General features: G+C 43.6%; 1 protein-coding gene and 1 pseudogene across 1 annotated transcript in view; one reads left to right on the top strand and one right to left on the bottom strand.

Moving 5' to 3' along the window:
• Window positions 1–17,893, top strand: part of SAXO1 (stabilizer of axonemal microtubules 1) — a 127,546-nt gene that overhangs the window by 7,728 nt on the left and 101,925 nt on the right. The window contains exon 2 of the mRNA XM_055294163.2: window positions 6,855–7,369. Within this exon, the coding sequence (XP_055150138.1) occupies window positions 7,323–7,369 (47 nt within the window). The 5' untranslated portion in view covers window positions 6,855–7,322. The remainder of the gene's footprint in view (window positions 1–6,854; window positions 7,370–17,893) is intronic.
• Window positions 12,060–15,476, bottom strand: LOC129490365 (26S proteasome regulatory subunit 6A-like; annotated as a pseudogene).

Genomic DNA, 17,893 nt, shown 5'->3' on the forward strand with positions numbered 1-17,893 from the left:
TGCTGGTATGCTTCTGTCTGTATAGATTTACCTTCTTGAGAAACTTCATATAAGTGGAATCATATAATATATAGTTTTATGTCCTCTTTCTTTCTCTCTCTCTTTTTTTTTTTTTTTTGGAGAAACAATCTCACTCTGTTGCCCAGGCTGGAGTGCAGTGGCGCCATCTTGGCTCACTGCAACCTCCGCCTCCTGGGTTCAAGTGATTTTCATGCCTCAGCCTCCCAAGTAGCTAGGATTACAGGTGCGTGCCACTATGCTTGGCTAATTTTTTGTATTTTTGTAGAGGCGAGGTTTTTTAATGTCAGCCAGGCTGGTCTCAAACTCCTGGCCTCAAGTGATGCACATGCCTCAGCCTCCCAGAGACACTGTGCTCAGCCCTTTTTCTTTTTTAAAAAATTTTCTAACATCTTTAATCAAATTTCACCCATGCTAAATGAGTTGTATTAGATGCTTGACTTCCCCAAATGCTCATGTCTCAGGAGGGTATCAGTATTTGAAATCCTAAACCATTCATTTGCTATCTCTTAACAAAATTTTTGGAAAAGCATGTAAACTGTACCATTATCCTTTGGATTACAACAGTTAAGTACAAAAACAATTCATTTAGCATCTTATAAATCATTCAAATTATAAATAAAAGCACCTACAGTTTTTTATTTTTAATTAAGAGATTCACAGTGCACTGTGCCTTGGAACATATAAGGTTGGAACATAACATTTAAAAAGTGAATTCCAGGCCAGGTGCAGTGGCTCACACCTGTAATCTCAGCACTTTGGGAGGCCAAAGCAGGCAGATCACCTGAGGTCAGGAGTTAAAGACCAGCCTGGCCAACATGGTGAAACCCTGTCTCTACTAAAAATACAAAAATTAGCCGGGTGTGGTGGCAGGTTCCTGTAATCCCAGCTACTTGGGAGGCTGAGGCAGGAGAATTGCTTGAACCTGGGAGGTGGAGGTTGCAGTGAGCTGAGATGGCCTCATCACACTGCAGCCTGAGGGACAAGAACGAGACTTTGTCTCAAAAAAGAGCGAATTCCAAGACCTGCATCTCTTTCAAAGACGTAAAACATAATGAAGCCAACCAACTACTTGTTTCATCTAGTTTTTTTTTTTGTTTTTTTTTTTTTGAGACGGAGTCTCGCTCTGTCACCCAGGCTGGAGTGCTGTGGCGCGATCTCGGCTCACTGCAAGCTCCGCCTCCCGGGTTCACGCCATTCTCTTGCCTCAGCCTCTCCGAGTAGCTGGGACTACAGGTGCCCGCCACCACGCCTGGCTAATTTTTTTGTATTTTTAGTAGAGACGGGGTTTCACCGTGTTAGCCAGGATGGTCTCGATCTCCTGACCTCGTGATCTGCCCGCCTCAGCATCCCAAATCATCTAGGTTCTTAAAATGCAGCACTTGGTAGAAGTAAATTATTGCATATTCAGCATACTCCTTTATCACTTGATTTCTTCAAACCACACTAAAATTTCTCAAAGGAGAAATCAGTTATCTAAGCATGGTCTTTCTCAAGGTAACCTGAACACTGAGAAGCTATTAAGGACTAAACTTTGAGGGACTAAGTACAGTAGATGTACATAAAACAGGTACATCCAACTTAAATATTTTCTGCATAGCTAAATCACATCATACACATAAACTTTAACTCACATCTTTTAACATTTTTTAACCTCAAACTTTGAGGAGAGCTAAAAGCCTAGAGTTATCATAATCGCATCCCAACAATACCCTTATTTTGTTCCACAGTGCATTAAATAAAGCAGTGCAACAGCAATAATGTTTAACCACAGTTGGTTTTTCAATATTAAAACCACCTCATATTCTTGGGATAAACCCCTCTTGGTCATGGTATTTAATCCTTTTTATATGTTGCTGGTTTCAGTTTGCTAATATTTTCTTTTCTTTTTTTTCTTTTGAGGCAGGGTCTTGCTCTGTTGCCCAGGCTGGAGTGCAGTGGTGTGATCTCACCACTTTAAACAATGTTCTGTAAAGAGTTGCTTTTCAGGTGGTATACAGGAATAAGTTTGGGGTTGGGTGAGTTATAAGGCCACAGAATAAAAATTGTGCAGCGCCACTGAGTATTAATTTTACAAAAAAATTTTAGGGAAAATATTAAACAAAGATGTCCATATTAAATATTAAACAAAGATGTCCAAAGAAGTAAATGAAAATTTTAAGATAAAATACTGTTTATAGTGGTCTCAAAGATATTCAAGTTACCATTTTACTTTTATTTTTTTAAAGGCTTTGCCTCAACCTGCTCCCTCACAAGGGCCGGCTGCACATACACAGCCATTTATTCTTATCCTTTGTCCTTTTTGGGTAGAAAAGCTTGAGACCATCTGAATCTGAATCCCAGATGTAGTACTCATTGAATGAGTTTACCTCCTGGCTTCAGTGTTCTGATTTGTAACATGGGCATGATAGATTTATGTCAGTTGTAAGAGTTAGATGAGAGAGCTTATAGAAAAGTACCCATAAAGGTTTGATGTAACTTGATAGCAATTTACAGTAAATAGTTCTAGGGGAGGAAATTTTGATACCAGGGTTGGGGAGGTTTAGACGGTGTATTAGTCAATTTTCATACTGCTGATAAAGACATACCTGAGACTTGGAAGGAAAAGAGGTTTAATTGGACTTTCAGTTCCACATGGCTGGGGAGGCCTCAGAATCATGGCAGAAGGCAGCAGCAAGAGAAAAAAATGAGGAAGATGCAAAAGCGGAAACCCCTGATAAATCCATCAGAACTTGTGAGACTTACTCACTACCATGAGAACAGTATGGGGTAATCTGCTGCCATGATTCAAATTATCTCCCACTGGGTCCCTCCCACAACGTGGGAATTATGGGAGTACAATTCAAGATGAGATTTGGGTGGGGACACAGAGCCAAACCATATAGTTTCACCCCTGGTCCCTCCAAATCTCATGTCCTCACATTTCACAAACAATCATGCCTTCCCAACAGTCCCCCCAAAGTCTTAAGTCATTTCAGCATTAACCCAAAAGTCCACAGTCCAAAATCTCATCTGAGACAAGGCAAGTCCCTTCCACCTATGAACCTGTAAAATCAAAAGCAAGCTAGTTACTTCCTAGATACAATGCGGGTATAGGTACTGGGTAAATACAGCCGTTCCAAATGGGAGAAATTGGCCAAAACAAAGGGGTTACAGGCCCCATGCAAATCTGAAATCCAGCAGGGTAGTCAAATCGTAAAGCTCCAAAATGATCTCCTTTGACTCCATGTCTCATATCCAGGTCATGCTGAAGCAAGAGGTGAGTTCCCATGGTCTTGGACAGCTCCTCCCCTGTGGCTTTCCAGGGTACAGCCTCCCTTCTGGATGTTTTCATGGGCTGGCAATGAGTGTCTGTGGCTTTACCAGGCACACAGTGCAATCTGTCGGTGGATCTACCATTTTGGGGTCTGGAGGATGGTGGCCCTCTTCTCAAAGCTCTACTAGGTGGTGCCCCAGTAGGGACATTTCCCTTCCACATTGCCCTAGCAGAAGTTCTCCATGAGCGTCCCACCCCTGAAGCAAACTTCTGCTTGGACATCCAGGCATTTCCATATATCCTCTGAAATCTAGGCGGAGATTCCCAAACCTCAATTCTTGACTTCTGTGCACTCACAGGCTTAACATCATGCAGAAGCTGCCAAGGCTTGGGGCTTGCATCCTCTGAAGCCATGGCCCAAGCTCTATGTTGGCCCCTTTCAGCCATGGCTGGAGCAGCTGGGATGCAGGGCACCAAGTCGCTAGATGACACAGCATGGGGACCCTGGAAACCATTTTCTCCTAGGCCTGCAGGCCTGTGATGGGAGGGGCTGCTGTGAAGATTTCTGACATGCCCAGGAGACATTTTCCCCATTGTCTTGGGGATTAACATTTGGCTACTTGTCACTTATGCAAATTTCTGCAGCCAGCTTGAATTTCTCCTCAGAAAACAGGTTTTTCTTTCTTTCTTTTTTTTTTTTTTTTTTTTATTATACTTTAAGTTCTGGGGTACATGTGCAGAACGTGCAGGTTTGTTACATGGGTATACATGTGCCATGGTGGTTTGCTGCACGCATCAACCCGTCATCTACATTAGGTATTTCTCCTAATGCTCTCCCTCCCCCAGCCCCCCACCCCCCAACAGGCCCCGGTATGTGATGTTCCCCTCCCTGTGTCCATGTGTTCTCATTGTTCAACTCCCACTTATGAGTGAGAACATGCGGTGTTTGGTTTTCTGTTCTTGTGTTAGTTTGCTGAGAAGGTTTTTCTTTTCTATTGCATTGTCAGGATGCAAATTTTCCAAATTTTTGTGCTCTGCTTCCCTTATAAAACTGAATGCCTTTAACAGCACCCAAGTCACCTGTTAAATGCTTTGCTGCTTAGAAGTTTCTTCTGCCAGATACCCTACATCATCTCCCTCAAGTTCAAACTTCCATAGATCTCTAGGATGGGGCAAAATGCCGCCAGTCTCTTTGCTAAAACATAACAAGAATCCCCTTGGATTCCATTCCCAACAAGTTCCTCATCTCCATCTGAGACCACCTCAGCCTGGACTTTATTGTCCATATTGCTATCAGCATTTTGGGCGAAGCCACTCAACAAGTCTCTAGGAAGTTCCAAACTTTCTCATATTTTCCTGTCTTCTTTGGAGTCCTCCAAACTGTTCCCACCTCTGCCTATTACCCAGTTCCAAAGTTGCTTCCTCATTTTTGGGTAACTTTTCAGCAGCACCCCACTCTGCTGGTACCAATTTACTGTATTAGCCCATTTTCATGCTGCTGATAAAGACATATCTGAGACTGGGAAGATAAAGCAGTTTAATTGGACTTACAGTTCCACATGGCTGGGGAGGTCTCAGAATCATGGTGGGAGGCGAAAGACCCATCTTACATGGCGTGTGGCAAGAGAAAAATGAAGATAAAACCATCAGATCTCATGAGACTTATTCTCTACCATAAGAACAGTATGGGGGAAACCGCCCCCATGATTCAAATTATCTCCCACTGGGTCCCTCCCACAACATATGGGAATTATGGGAGTAGAATTCAAGATTAAATTTGGGTGGGGACACAGAACCAAACCATATCAGATGGGTCAGGGTAAGGTTGGCTGGATGTAACAAAAGATGGACAGTAAGTGTAACTAGGTGAGGGGAGGTTGTTCCTACTGTCTAGCACTGATCTTTAGATATATCATTGTTGAGGCTATTTTGTCCACACCATCTTCATCTTTCAAGATCCCTACCCTCTATTGAGGGCATGGATGGAAGAAGTGGGGAGTACCATGATTGTTGACAAGGTGGCCACCCACAAGGGCAGTTTGAATGGCAGTTGGGGATGAACAGGCATTCTTCTGCTGAAAGATTTATGGATAATGTTTAGGCAGCCATCAAGAGAAGGCTGGTGTCCAGCACTGTATTTCCTCTGTAAGGACTGTGTGATGTTCTCTGTCAATGGCAATGGATGGCATGCAGGCTTTGCTTTGACTTCCAATAGCTCCTACCTCTTTTTTGTCTGGCCATGTTTCCATCCTCCCCTTTAGAGTTCTGACTTCTTACTGGGAAGGCAAGGAGCAGCTTCCCACCCCACTGTTCTTAAGAATGACAATAAGCTTTGCTCCTGTCTGAATCTGCCTTGCTGACTTTCTATAACTGGGGTTGGAACACTCTCTCTGTAAAAAGTTAGATAGTGAATATTTTAGCTTTTGTGGGCCGAGAGGCAAAATCAGGAATGTTTATACAAATTTTCTCAAAAAATTCAAAACTTTATTTACAGACACTGAAATTTGAATTTTAGGTAACTTTCATGTGTCATGTGATATTATTATTTTAATTTTTTCAACCTTTAAAAAATATGAAAACCATTCTTAGCTCAATGGCCAGATATAGAGTCAGGTGGCCAACTGCAGACAATAGTTTGCTGACCTCTATTCTAGAGCCTAATATTGAAGAAAAAAACCCAAACTCCCCCCCACCAAAAAAAACAACCCTCTGAATATGAAGTGTCTTGTAGTCCAAGATGTCTCTGACTGACTCATTCACTAAAATGAATGGAAAGAGTTAGGAAGCATAGGAAAGAAAAGCATAAAGATTGTCAATACTTTAAGCTCCCATTTCCCATAAGCAGGAAGTCAAAATGTTTTAAGTCCAAACAGCTGGCCAGAGCAGTGTCTTTTGAACTTGCTTCATGACCGGAATCACCTGGCTTCTTGTTGAAGCTAGATTCCCGGACTAGAGGTTTTGATGCAGGGGAGACTTCTGGGTGGGGGTGTGCTCTCGGGACCAGGTAAGCTGAAGAAACACTATTCCAGGGGTGTAAAGGAACCTCAAAAGCTGTAGTTCTTTAAGTGTGGTCCCTGGCCCAGCAGAACCAGCATTACTTGAGAGCTTGTAAGAAATGCAAGTCCTTGGCCTACCCTAGAAACACTGAATCAGAAACTGTGGGGGTGGGGTCTGGCAATCTGGTTTTCATCAAGCCAGGTGGTCCTGATGCCCACTGAAATTTCAGAACGTCTGCTTCAAGGCATCATTACCAGCACGTGGAGAAGTGATTGAGCACCCACCTGAGCAGTGAAGGCCTGGGCGCTCTTAAACTGCTGTGTTCTCCAGAGCGCAGGTCTGTGGGTGAGAGCAATTCTAACAGACATCTGAAGCCGAAGGCCTAGGTTTCCACAGGAAGATCTGGAAACCCTATTCCAGGCAAGCCTTTTGGAAGTCAAGGGCTGTATTCCCCTAAGAGGGGGCACCATGGATCCTAGAGATAGCAAATGCCATCCAAGGTGATGGGGAGGGTTTTCAGCTTTTCTGCACGTGTGACCGTTTACTGCACCAGGAGCTTTCTAGTGACTTCCACCTTTTTCAGGTTTCTCCAAGGTCCACCGCGGAACTCCTGTCCTGGGCCTGCCAGTGAGGTGCTGGGAGCTTCCCGACCTCACAAGTGGATCTTGTGATGTAATTGCCACCTGAGGCATGCCCCTCCTGGTCCTGGCGACATCACAGAGGCTACCTGGATACGGACCCGGCAGCTTCCTAGGGCCCAGTCAGCCGCTCCAGGTGCCTAAGTCTGGGCTGCGGAGGCCGGGGCGGTGGCGTGCAGGGTGAGGTCTCCCGGGCTGGCGCACCTGCAAGCCCCCTGCTGCTCCCTCGTGCTAGGCCAGCTCCAGGAGGGCAACAGATGACAGGACGTTGCAAAAGGGTCACTTAAATTTTCCTTCAAGTAAACAGAACACCTGCCAAGACCCTCGAGCCTGGACATGCCCCAAGCCAGGTGGTTGGGGTCTAGGAGTCGGCTGCAGCTGGCAATGCTCTGAGGGGACGTCAGGGCCTCAGGATGGCCCCTATGAAGATGAAGTGCATCTGTGAACTGTGCTCCTGTGGGTAAGGTGGCTGTGCCCAGGGCAAGGCTGGGGGAGCCTGGGTTTTCAGACTCCCGAGGAAGGGAAGCCTCCCCCAGCTGCTTCATTAGGCGGCATCACGGTGGGTTCGTCCACTTGCCATGTTTTTTAAGCCACAATTTTGTCAACTAGCGTTGTGCCTGCGGACTCCCCATCAGTTCTGGCGAATGTGGCTGTTTTCGGGCCTTCTGTGCCGCTTCACTTGAGAAGTGCAGGAGGGTTGAAAATGGGCATGGCCGCGCAGTCTGCACTCCCTTCCCTGGAGCCCAGAAAGTGTCAGCCAAGGAGGAAGAACACCTGGCCCAGTGGGACCCTTTTGGGAAAGTGATAGAATGGGAGGAGAATTCCTGTAGTATAACTGAATTTCTCATTCAGAGAGATTGTTACTTTGTCAGAGAAGTATAAGGTATTAGTAAAATTTGTTCCACATTGTGTAGAGTTGAATAAGAATAATTAAAACATTACTTTCACAGTCGCCTGGCCCTTCTAACCTTTAAGGACCACGTCTGGGTGGAATCGCAGTAAAGGTGGTCCTGGGGGAAATCATGGGCTTTAGTCAGAGTCCCACGGGCTGACTGGTCTGCTGTCACTCACATGATCTCTTAGATACTCCTGCTTCCCAGGACAGCTGGGTTTCTGCTTGGCTGGGGCAGGGAGTGGGCAGCAGAGGAGCAACAGGCAAGAAGGTTCTGAGGTCAGATCTCCTGGGCTGTCATAAATTGTGGGATCTTAGATTGGTAACTAAACTCCAGGCCATAGTTGCTTCATCTGTACCAACAATACCTACCTCATAGGACTATTGTAAGAGTTAAGATCATGTATGTGAGTCCTGGTACATGGATTGTGCTTAATATGTTAGTGTCCTGAAATCTGAAAAAAGAGCAGATATGACACATGCATATAAAAATGGTATCAGTAGTGTGGAGAATTAAAGGGCACTCTAAAAACTGGATCAGCAACCTTCTATCTCTCTGGCATCAGTGAATGGTTCCCAACTCTGGCTGCTGATAGAATCACACAGGGAGTTTGAAAATTACTATCAGTTGCTTAGGCCGTTGAATTGATAATCTCAGAGTGGGCCCTGTCAACTGTCTAAAGGTGATTCTGACCATTTGCTAGGACTGGGACTCACTGAACTAGATCATGTACAAACGTGGGTCTTGCTTTTGAGCTTTGTTAAGTGGGGCCAGAGCAGTGTATAGTCTAGGACTACATGTTACCGAGCAAAACCTTTTTTTCTAAGGCCGCCTTTCTTTTTTTTCTTTTTGGAGACGGTGTCTTGCTCTGTTGCCCAGGCTGGAGTGCAGTGGTGCCATCTCGCTTCACTGCAACCTATGCCTCAGGGTTCAAGTGATTCTCCTGCCTCAGCCTCCTGAGTATGGGATTACAGGCACATGCCACCATGCCTGGCTAATTTTTGTATTTTTAGTAGAGACAGGGTTTCAACCATGTTGTCCAGGCTGGTTTTGAACTCCTGATCTCAGGTGATCGCCTGCCTCGGCCTCCCAAAGTGCTGGGATTACAAGCATGAGCCACTAAGGCCTTCTTTCTACTGGGATGCTTTACATTACCCTCCTGTGTCCTCCTACATTGTTCTAGGCATTGGGATTGAATGTATAAGACATAGTCTCCATCTTTGCACAGCGTGCAGTCTAGGTAGGAAGGCAGAATGCTTATTAAGAGGTGCAGAGCATATATAGTGAGAAGTCTCCCTCCTGCCCCTGCAGTAGGGGTGTGACTCATTTGGGTGTTCCTTCTCTGACTCTGTTCTCATTCTGTCCCTGCAAAGGAGCCACTTTCCATTGGAAGCAGAGTCTGTTCTTGTGTCTCTTCTCCTTTTCTTCTCTCCTCATCCTGTATTTTCTCCTCCACTTTATGGTTTCAGCCAATAGTTTCTCCTGTCTTCTGAATTCCAGTTTCATTTTCATCTTCTCAAAGTGCTTTGGTGATCCATCTGTCTCATTAATCTCAACTTCAACAACCTTCAAACATTATTCTGGTATCTGCCCCATTCATGGTGCCAGCAATCTTCCATTCACCCTGGGTGAAAATTTTGAATCATCTTACTCTCCCTCAACCACAACATTGAATCTTTTTTTTTTTTTTTTTTTTTTTGAGATGGAGTCTTACTCTGTCATGCAGTAGCGCGATCTCTGCTCACTGCAACCTCCGCCTCCTGGGTTCAAGCGATTCTCCTGCCCCAGCCTCCCAAGTAGCTGGGATTACAGGTACCCACCACCATGCTGGGCTAATTTTTGTATTTTTAGTAGAGATTGGGTTTCACCATGTTGGCCAGGCTGGTCTTAAACTCCTGACCTCAAATGATCCACCTACCTTGGCCTCCAAAAGTGTTAGGATTACAGGCGTGAGCCACCGTGCCTGGCACATTGACTCTTTTCTAAAGTCTGGGTCCCTCCTCCGTTGTAATCTTTCTTTAATTGGTCCCTTCCCTTTTATTCCTGTTACAGCCTCCCTAGTTCTCTCATTTTTGTGTTTGGAAACTGGTCCTAAAGTACCTTCCTATTTTTTTTTTTCTCCCATGATTCCCTTACATGAAACTACACCTTGAATTGGATCAGGTTTCTTGGCATCCCCTGAGTGGACCTGCTGATTTCCCTTCTCTGATCCTTATCCTTTCCCTGTCTCTAAAATACCTATGTTCCCTCCTCCTGCTGGACTTGTAAGGCCCTGTTTCACTTGCAAGTTCCCCGTTAACCCAGCCCTGTGGCTCCCCATCAAAGAAGAACCCCGCTCCGTGTTCTCATCCTCTAATTATGCATCGGCATGCCTTATATCCTCGATTAATTATATATACACTGGGAAAACAGATATTTTCTATTTTTGTGTGTGCACTGTATTATAGCAACACACTGTTTTCTCAACAGCTAACATATCTTTTTGAATGAATGGATGGCGTTTTTTGTTTGTCAAGGTCATAACATGCTGGACTGGGTTAGAAATGTAAGATTTAGAGATGTACTGTCTCGTATGGTAGCCAGCTGTGGCAATTTTATTTAAATAAATGAAAGCTAAATAAAACTAAAAATTCAGTTTCTCAGCTGCACAAGCCACATTTCAAGTGTTAGTAGCTACTTGAGTATAGTCACTCCCATACCGGCCCATGCAGATATGGAGTGTTTCCATCACTGCTGAAAGTTCTGTTGGACAACACTGATCTTGAGTCTCATTATTTGGAAGTCTTGATCTCTCCCACCCCAATTAAATCCCTCCCACCCCAATTATATCCGCTCAGTGACTGGTTGGGATGGAGCGAGGAATTTTATAGGTGTTTTCTAAGCTGTGGAAGTCTATATTTGGCTTTTCCAGTCTGAGGTCATGGGAAAAAGCAATGGGAAGTCTGGAGGACAAGCATGCATGAAGAAGTCAGAGACAGCGCCCTTGAGTGGGAGGGGGAGACCGGGGTTCCTGAGTGAGTCACTGGATCTCTCTGGGCTTCAGTTCCCCCATTTTTTAATCCTGGAGATTTGTGGAGACCCTCAGGGCTGCCAGGGAGGGAGAGAAGCACATTTATTCCCACTTCTCTCCCACATTTTCTTCTTCCAAAGTTTTTTTTGAGCAAATAATTCTTTAATGTCCTTTCAACTTTAACTTTTGAGGACATTGTACTTGTTGGCGAAGGGGCTCCCTGGATAAGAAGGTGTCCATCTGCAGGAGCAGCTGCCGACGGCTGCTGGGGAAAAGCCACCAATGGGTGACTCTCTTGGAGCAAGTTCTTATATTTGGCCACAAGATGGCAGACGTTTCCTGATCAATTCGCACTGCGGGTTAAACCAAATCAGCCTGAATGGAAAAGCAAAACCTTTGGAGTTCTGGATTTTATTTTATTTTTAAATAGATTTATCTGAAGTTTTCTAAAATGAGCAATTAGAGTTTAGGGTCCAGCAGAGCTCAGGAAAGTGGTACGCCTTTCAGAGTAGATGGCAGATTACAAAGTGAAAAGTGTCTCAAATGTCTAAATTTAAAGATTCCAACCACTTGTAAAACTTTTTAATGAGCTTTGCTGGGCTAAAAAAAAAAACCAGACATATTTTACTGCATCAAGCTCAAGGCTTTGCCTCCGCAACAATGCTCTACTTCTTTCCTTGATGATCAAAATCTTGCAATTGGAATTATTACCGTAAAATGTCATAACATTCTCTTTTCAACATAATCAGCACCAAATAAGCAGAGTATTGTGGTTTGCAGAAATACAGTAAGGTCAACATCTAAATTTTTTTTTTTTTTGAAACTAATGTACCACTTAATTATCTTGACTTCAGAAGCTACATGGTGGGGGAGTGCTCTGACTAGAGTAACTGTACTTTTGTATATGAGAGTATAATGTTTCCAACTGCATCTGATTATCTTCAGCATTTCCTGTTATTGAAAAAATGCTACTCTGCAGAGTTTTATTTTTATTTTTTATTTTTTTTGAGATGGAGTCTCGCTCTGTTGCCCAGCCTGGAGTGCAATGGCGTGATCTTGGCTTACTGCAACCTCCGCCTCCCGGGCTCAAGCGATTCTTCTGCCTCAGCCTCCCGAGCAGCTGGGATTACAGGCGCCCGCCACTACTGCCGGCTAATTTTTATATTTTTTTGTTTTGTTTTGTTTTTCCCCTAAACCATCTTTTGTTGCGCACTTCAGCCGCGAGTCCGGGGCTGACCTGCCGTGCCCTAGGCGTAGTACTGTAGGTTGGCTTTCTTCTTGACCTGGACCTCCAGGATGCCTTCCATGTAGTCCTCGTGGGTGAGCTCCGTGGCACCCCTGCGCAGTGGAATCATACCCGCCTCCACACACACAGCCTTGCCCTGGGCCCCGTTGAAGTCATCTATGCAGCGGGCCAGCTCCTTCGCAGTTCACGTCAGGACTGACGTTCATCTTTTGGGGGTGGATCTGCATGATTCTGGCCCAGGCACTCGATCTTGCGGTCCAGGCGGCCCTAGCGGAGCAGGGCGGGGTCCAGGATGTCCACCCGGTTTGTGACTGCAATTACCTTAACTTGGGTGTTGGGCTGGAAGCCATCCAGCTGGTTCAGAAGCTCCAGCATCGTCCTCTGCACCTCTTGGTCCCCGGACTTCTCACTGTCTAAGTGCTTGGTGCCTGTGGCACCAGCTCATCAGTGAAGATGATGGAGGGTGCTTTCTCCTCGGCCAGGGTGAAGGCATCCCAGACTAGCTTGGCACCATCTCCAGTGAACATCTGCACCAGCTGGGGGCCAGCCAGCTTTAGGAAGGTGGCCTTAGTCTGTGCCCTACAGGCCCAGGCCAGGAGGGTCTTCTCTGTCCCTGGGGGCCAGCACCCCTTTTGGAGGTTGGATCCTCAAGTTCTCAAACTTCTCCTTGTGGTTCATTGACAAGACAGTAGCCTCCACCAGTTCCTGGATCTGCTTGTCCAAGTCCCCAGTGTCACTGTATTGCTCCCTGGGTCTCTCATCCACCTCCGTGGCCTTCACCCGTGAGTCGTACTCTGGGCAGTGTCTCCAGGATTGGATAGGAGTCTTTGTTCACACCCACCAGGTCTCCTGGCTTTAGCATTTCAGCATCCACCAATCCAATCACAGGTAGGAAGTATGTCTGTCATGTAGAGGTTTTGATGGCAGCACACTGGTCCTTCCTCTGGGAGTCCAGGTCAATATTGGCACCATCCTCCTCTTGATCATTGGGATCAACATCCAGGAGCTCGATGACGTTGGAAACAAGGTACACCAGGGTTTTGTTCACATTGATTTTCTCACTGTTGTCTTTAATCTTGTCCTTCACGGCTTGGAGCTCATGGGTGACTTAACATTTCACTCTTCATGATCTTGATCTCACTGTCCAGAAGCCATGTGTGCTGGATGATCTCCGTGGACATCTTGAGCACCTCCACCCCAGTTCCATCTTGCTTGGCCTCATCCCGCACGGTTGCCATCTTCTCTTCTAGTTTTTGTATTTTTAGTAGAGATGGGGTTTCACCATGTTGGCCAGGCTGGTCTTGAATTCCTGACCTTCTGATCCACCCACCTCTGCCTCGCAAAGTGCTGACTACAGGTGAGCTACCACGCCCGGCCCAGAGTTTTATAATATTAAACCACCTTCCATCTTTACAGTATTTTGAAAATTCAAAAAGTATTTTCCCATATATTATTATCTTACTGTGGGTCCCTCAACATGGGAAGCATTGCTTAGTTTGGAAATTCGATTCCTTGATTTTAGCCTCTCTTTTCCCTGGGGATGTTTTCAGTCTATTGAGCTGTTCTTTCCCAGATGACTAAATTTGAAACTATGGTTAGGTGGGGAGTGGGTGGCACAAGGCAGGGTTGCTATAAAGTAAAATGTTAATCAGCCTTTTAAAGCTGAAAAGGATCTTAGTGGTCTCTAGCTCTTTTATTTTACAGATAAGGAAATAGAAACATTGAGATTAATTTTAATATATGGGAACATGTTAAGCTTCAGGCACAATTTAGGTCAATCAATTAAATTTTATTCATCTTTTACTGGGTATCAGACACTGCTAGGTGTTAAAATTTACAGTCCGGTCTATTTTCGAGTCACACTGGACCATTTAAAAAATTGATACATAATGATTGTACATATTTCTGGGGTACAAGTGACATTTTGATATATGCATATAACATGTAACAATCAAATTAGGGTAATTAGCATATCACTTCACACATTGATCATTTATTTGTATTGGGAAGCTTACAAATAATCTTCTAGCTATTTTGAAATATATGGCAAATTATAACTCTAGTCACCTTACTGTATTATCAAACACTGTAATTTATTTCTTCTATCCAACTGTATTTTTGTATCCATTAACCAACTTAATTAGTTCCCCCAACTCCCACAATGGGCCATTTTTGATTGTAGAGTACAATATGAAGGCTCTTGTCCAACTGAGAAAATAGTATCTGATATAAAAAAATGTGTAATTCTAAAAGCCTTTTAGTAAAGTAATATAAATAGCAAATCTCCCTCCTGAGATTAAAATGTAGTAACACTACTTTTTCTAAAATTCTTGTAAAAAATTGTTAATGAAAGGATTGATATAGCTTACTTTTATATCTGATTATTTTACGGCTTACAGTGCACCATTTTAAAGATTTTGTGCAATCTTGCAGGAAATTCCAGGACTGGTTAATGTATCATGAAATATTTATGAAGCATTGGTAGTATGTGCAGCATTTCATAAAAAAGGTAGTCCCATAGAGGACTCAAAAATTGCTGAAAAGGATGTGGATTTGGCCCTTTCACAGAGCTTGCGGAGGAAGGTGATCTCAGGGGCAGCCATGTATCTGCAACTTAAATCAGTTATGTTAACCAGGGAGGAACTTGTTATTTTAATTTTGGAAAATATTTTCTTCACATTGATGGAAATTTCCTTAACCTTAAATTTTATTTTCTTAGAGTCTCTGTTACAAATTAAGAGGAAGGAAAAAAAATTGAGGACTTGGTTTGATACTACATGTTTTAAGAATTCTTATTTTTAATTTAAATAAAATTGACTTCATAAATTCCGATTAAGGAAAAAAAAGACAAAGAACAGCCTTTAACAGATACTTGCTGATGACTTATCTTTAGCAGAATCCAGATAGAGATGCCAAGAAAAAAAAGAAAAACTTCCACTTTAAGATGGAATTTTTATTGTAGATTTCATGTACTTTTCATGTTAAACTATGTTATGCTCCTTAAAAATGGCCTTTTTTCATATCAGAATTAATGTTTAATTGTTCATAAATACCTTTCATCTTATAAAATGAGTACAAGTGGGTATATGTCAAATTTCAGATATTATAGTACAACTTCATATTCCAATTACAGCAGTAAATATGATCTATTCGACCTTATAGTCTGCCGATGGATCCGTTCAGAGTAACATGTTCTGATTCTGTTCTGTAGTGGGCAGTTTTAAACGTGATTCCCTCCATTGATATTAAAATATTTATTACTGACCTTCAGGTGATTAATAGTTTATTTGGAAAGATGACATATCTCGGGATGGGTGGCAGAGGGGCGGAAACAGCTACCCTTAGATGAATGAGACCAATAAAACAAGTGATGTAGGATGTGAGGTGTGGGAGAGGCACTTTGGGATGGGGTAGCCGGGGAAGGCTTTAGGATGAAGAAGTGATGAGGAAAGTGAAGCTGGGGTGAGACTGCCTGGTTTCAAATGCTGGCTCTGCCTCTTTTTAACTGTGTGTGCGTATGCAAACCATTTTATCTTTCTGTAAAGTAGGGATAACAATACCTTATTGTTAAGGTTGGTGTGAGGATTAGGCGGGAGAGGAGCACAGGCCCTGGAGGAAAGGGTATGTTGGGGTTTAGTGAGGGTGCCCCTGCTGCAGGGCATGGCGGTCACAGAGACAGGGAAGACATCATGTCCACCTGAGCACTTGAGCCTGCAGGAGATCGTGCCGGAAGCTTGCTGGAGGCAAATTGCAGAGGGGCCCTTACATGTCTCAGAATGTGAACTCGCCAGCAAAGAGCCATGGATGGATTTTGAGCTGGAGAGTAACGCAGATAAACAGTCTTTTCTCCCGCAAAAAAAAAAAAAAAAAAAAAAAAGCCTTAACAGAGTAGCATTTCTTCTTCTTTTTTATAATATAGAGATGAGGTGTCACTACGTTGCCTAGGTTAGTCTCAAACTCCTGGGCTCAAGCAGTCTTCCCACCCCGGACTCCCCAAGTGCTGGTGTGAGGAACCACTGTGCCTGGCCCCCTTCGTTTGTTCGTTCGTTCGTTCTTTCCTTCGTTCCTTTCCTTCCTTTCCTCCCTTCTTTCCTTCTTTCTTCTTCAGATATGCCCAATATCTGAATTAGGCAGACTTTAAATCTGTTAATGTTTTGGTTTTTCTGAGTGGATTTGTAGTTTGCTAATATTTCCTTATTTTCTCTCCATTCCATTCTTGTCATTTTTCTTAACTTGATTCAACAAATGATTAAATGATGATTTACTAAGAGAAGTGGCAGAGTATTGCAGTTCCAAGCGCAGATTGTGGAGCCAGACTATCTTGGTTCAAATCCCAGCCTTTCTACTCCCTAACTGTGTCATGTTAAACCATTTCACAGTGAAGTTTCTATTTCTGTGTACCTCAGTGTTCCCATCAGTAAAATGGAGATAGAACCTGACTCAACAGAGTTATTGAGAGGATTGAATCGGTATTAAGCAAGTAGAACAATGTGTGCATCCACAGTAAGACATAGGTAGGTGTTATTAAATAAGCATAAAGGTCTGTTCAAGGCAATGAAGCCTGAGGAAGTGTACTTGCCTGAGCACTTGAGTCTGAGTGGGAGATCCTGCCAGCAGCTCTGTGGAGCTTGCACTCTAGAGAAGAGAGTTAGGTTTGTTTACTGACTTGCAGGTAATACAAAATGCCCTGCAGAGAATTAACTCTGGGGGGTGGGGGGATGTAATCTGGTGTTTGGGGGGCTTGATTAAATTTGGATGATAAGAATGGTTTGCAAAGACTTCATCTGCTCCTTATACTCTGGGAGGCTCTCTGCCCTTTCTGGGATGCCTACGCTTGAGTCCAGCATTTATTAGGCTTTGTGAGTTCGTACTGACATTAACAAACACTAAGGTTAAGTTGCTGTTCAGTTTAGAACTTTGCAAGTCTTCAAAACAATGACTCTGGGGATTAAAGACATACTCCCTGCATAGCATACCCTACTATTCTGTTTTATTGTCTTTACCAGTTTGTTCAAAGTAACTTTGAAGTTTCTCTGGTTGTTTCTCTAAAAGGAAAGAAAAATGTTTCTAAATGGCTGTCAAATTAGCCGCTAAGCAAAATATATCCTTGTATTTTAAATATCTAGACTATCCAAAAGCCCTTCATTCTAATGTTAACAAATTGGGATTGTAATGTAAAAAATTAGTTAAGTTTCTCCCAGGGCTGGTCAATAACTTAACTTTTAGAAGCTACCCATTATGAGTAACTATTTTTAAAAATCACTATCTTTCCCCATAATGGTCCAACTGCTCTTTCAAGTATGATGCATTTCAAGTCTTCTCCAAATGAAAAAAAATCACATACAATCTGTGAACAACAGCTCCAAATGAAGAGCAGAGTCAATTGAATACCTTGTTCTTTATCTTGCTTCAAATGGGAGGGCAGTGGGTAATATTAGGGGAGGAACATGCTATTGTGTCCGGAATTGGTTCCTTTTGGTGGGTTCTTGGTCTCACTTCAAGAATGAAGCCGCGGACTCTTGCAGTGAGTGTTACAGTTCTTACAGATGGTGTGTCCAGAGTTTGTTCCTTCAGATGTTCAGATGTGTCCAGAGTTTCTTCTTTCCAGTGGGTTGGTGATCTTGCTGACTTCAGGAGTGAAGCTGCAGACCTTTGCAGTGAGTGTTACAGCTCTTAAAGATGGCACGTCCGGAGTTGTTCATTTCTCCCAGTGGGTTCGTGGTCTTGCTGACTTCAGGAATGAAGCCACAGAAACTCACAGTGAGTGTTACAGCTCATAAAGATAGTGGGGACCCAAGGAGTGAGCAGCAGCAAGATTTATTGTGAAGAGCAAAA

The sequence above is a fragment of the Symphalangus syndactylus genome, chromosome 9, assembly GCF_028878055.3.
Source record: "Symphalangus syndactylus isolate Jambi chromosome 9, NHGRI_mSymSyn1-v2.1_pri, whole genome shotgun sequence".
NCBI classification, from domain to species: Eukaryota; Metazoa; Chordata; class Mammalia; order Primates; family Hylobatidae; genus Symphalangus; species Symphalangus syndactylus.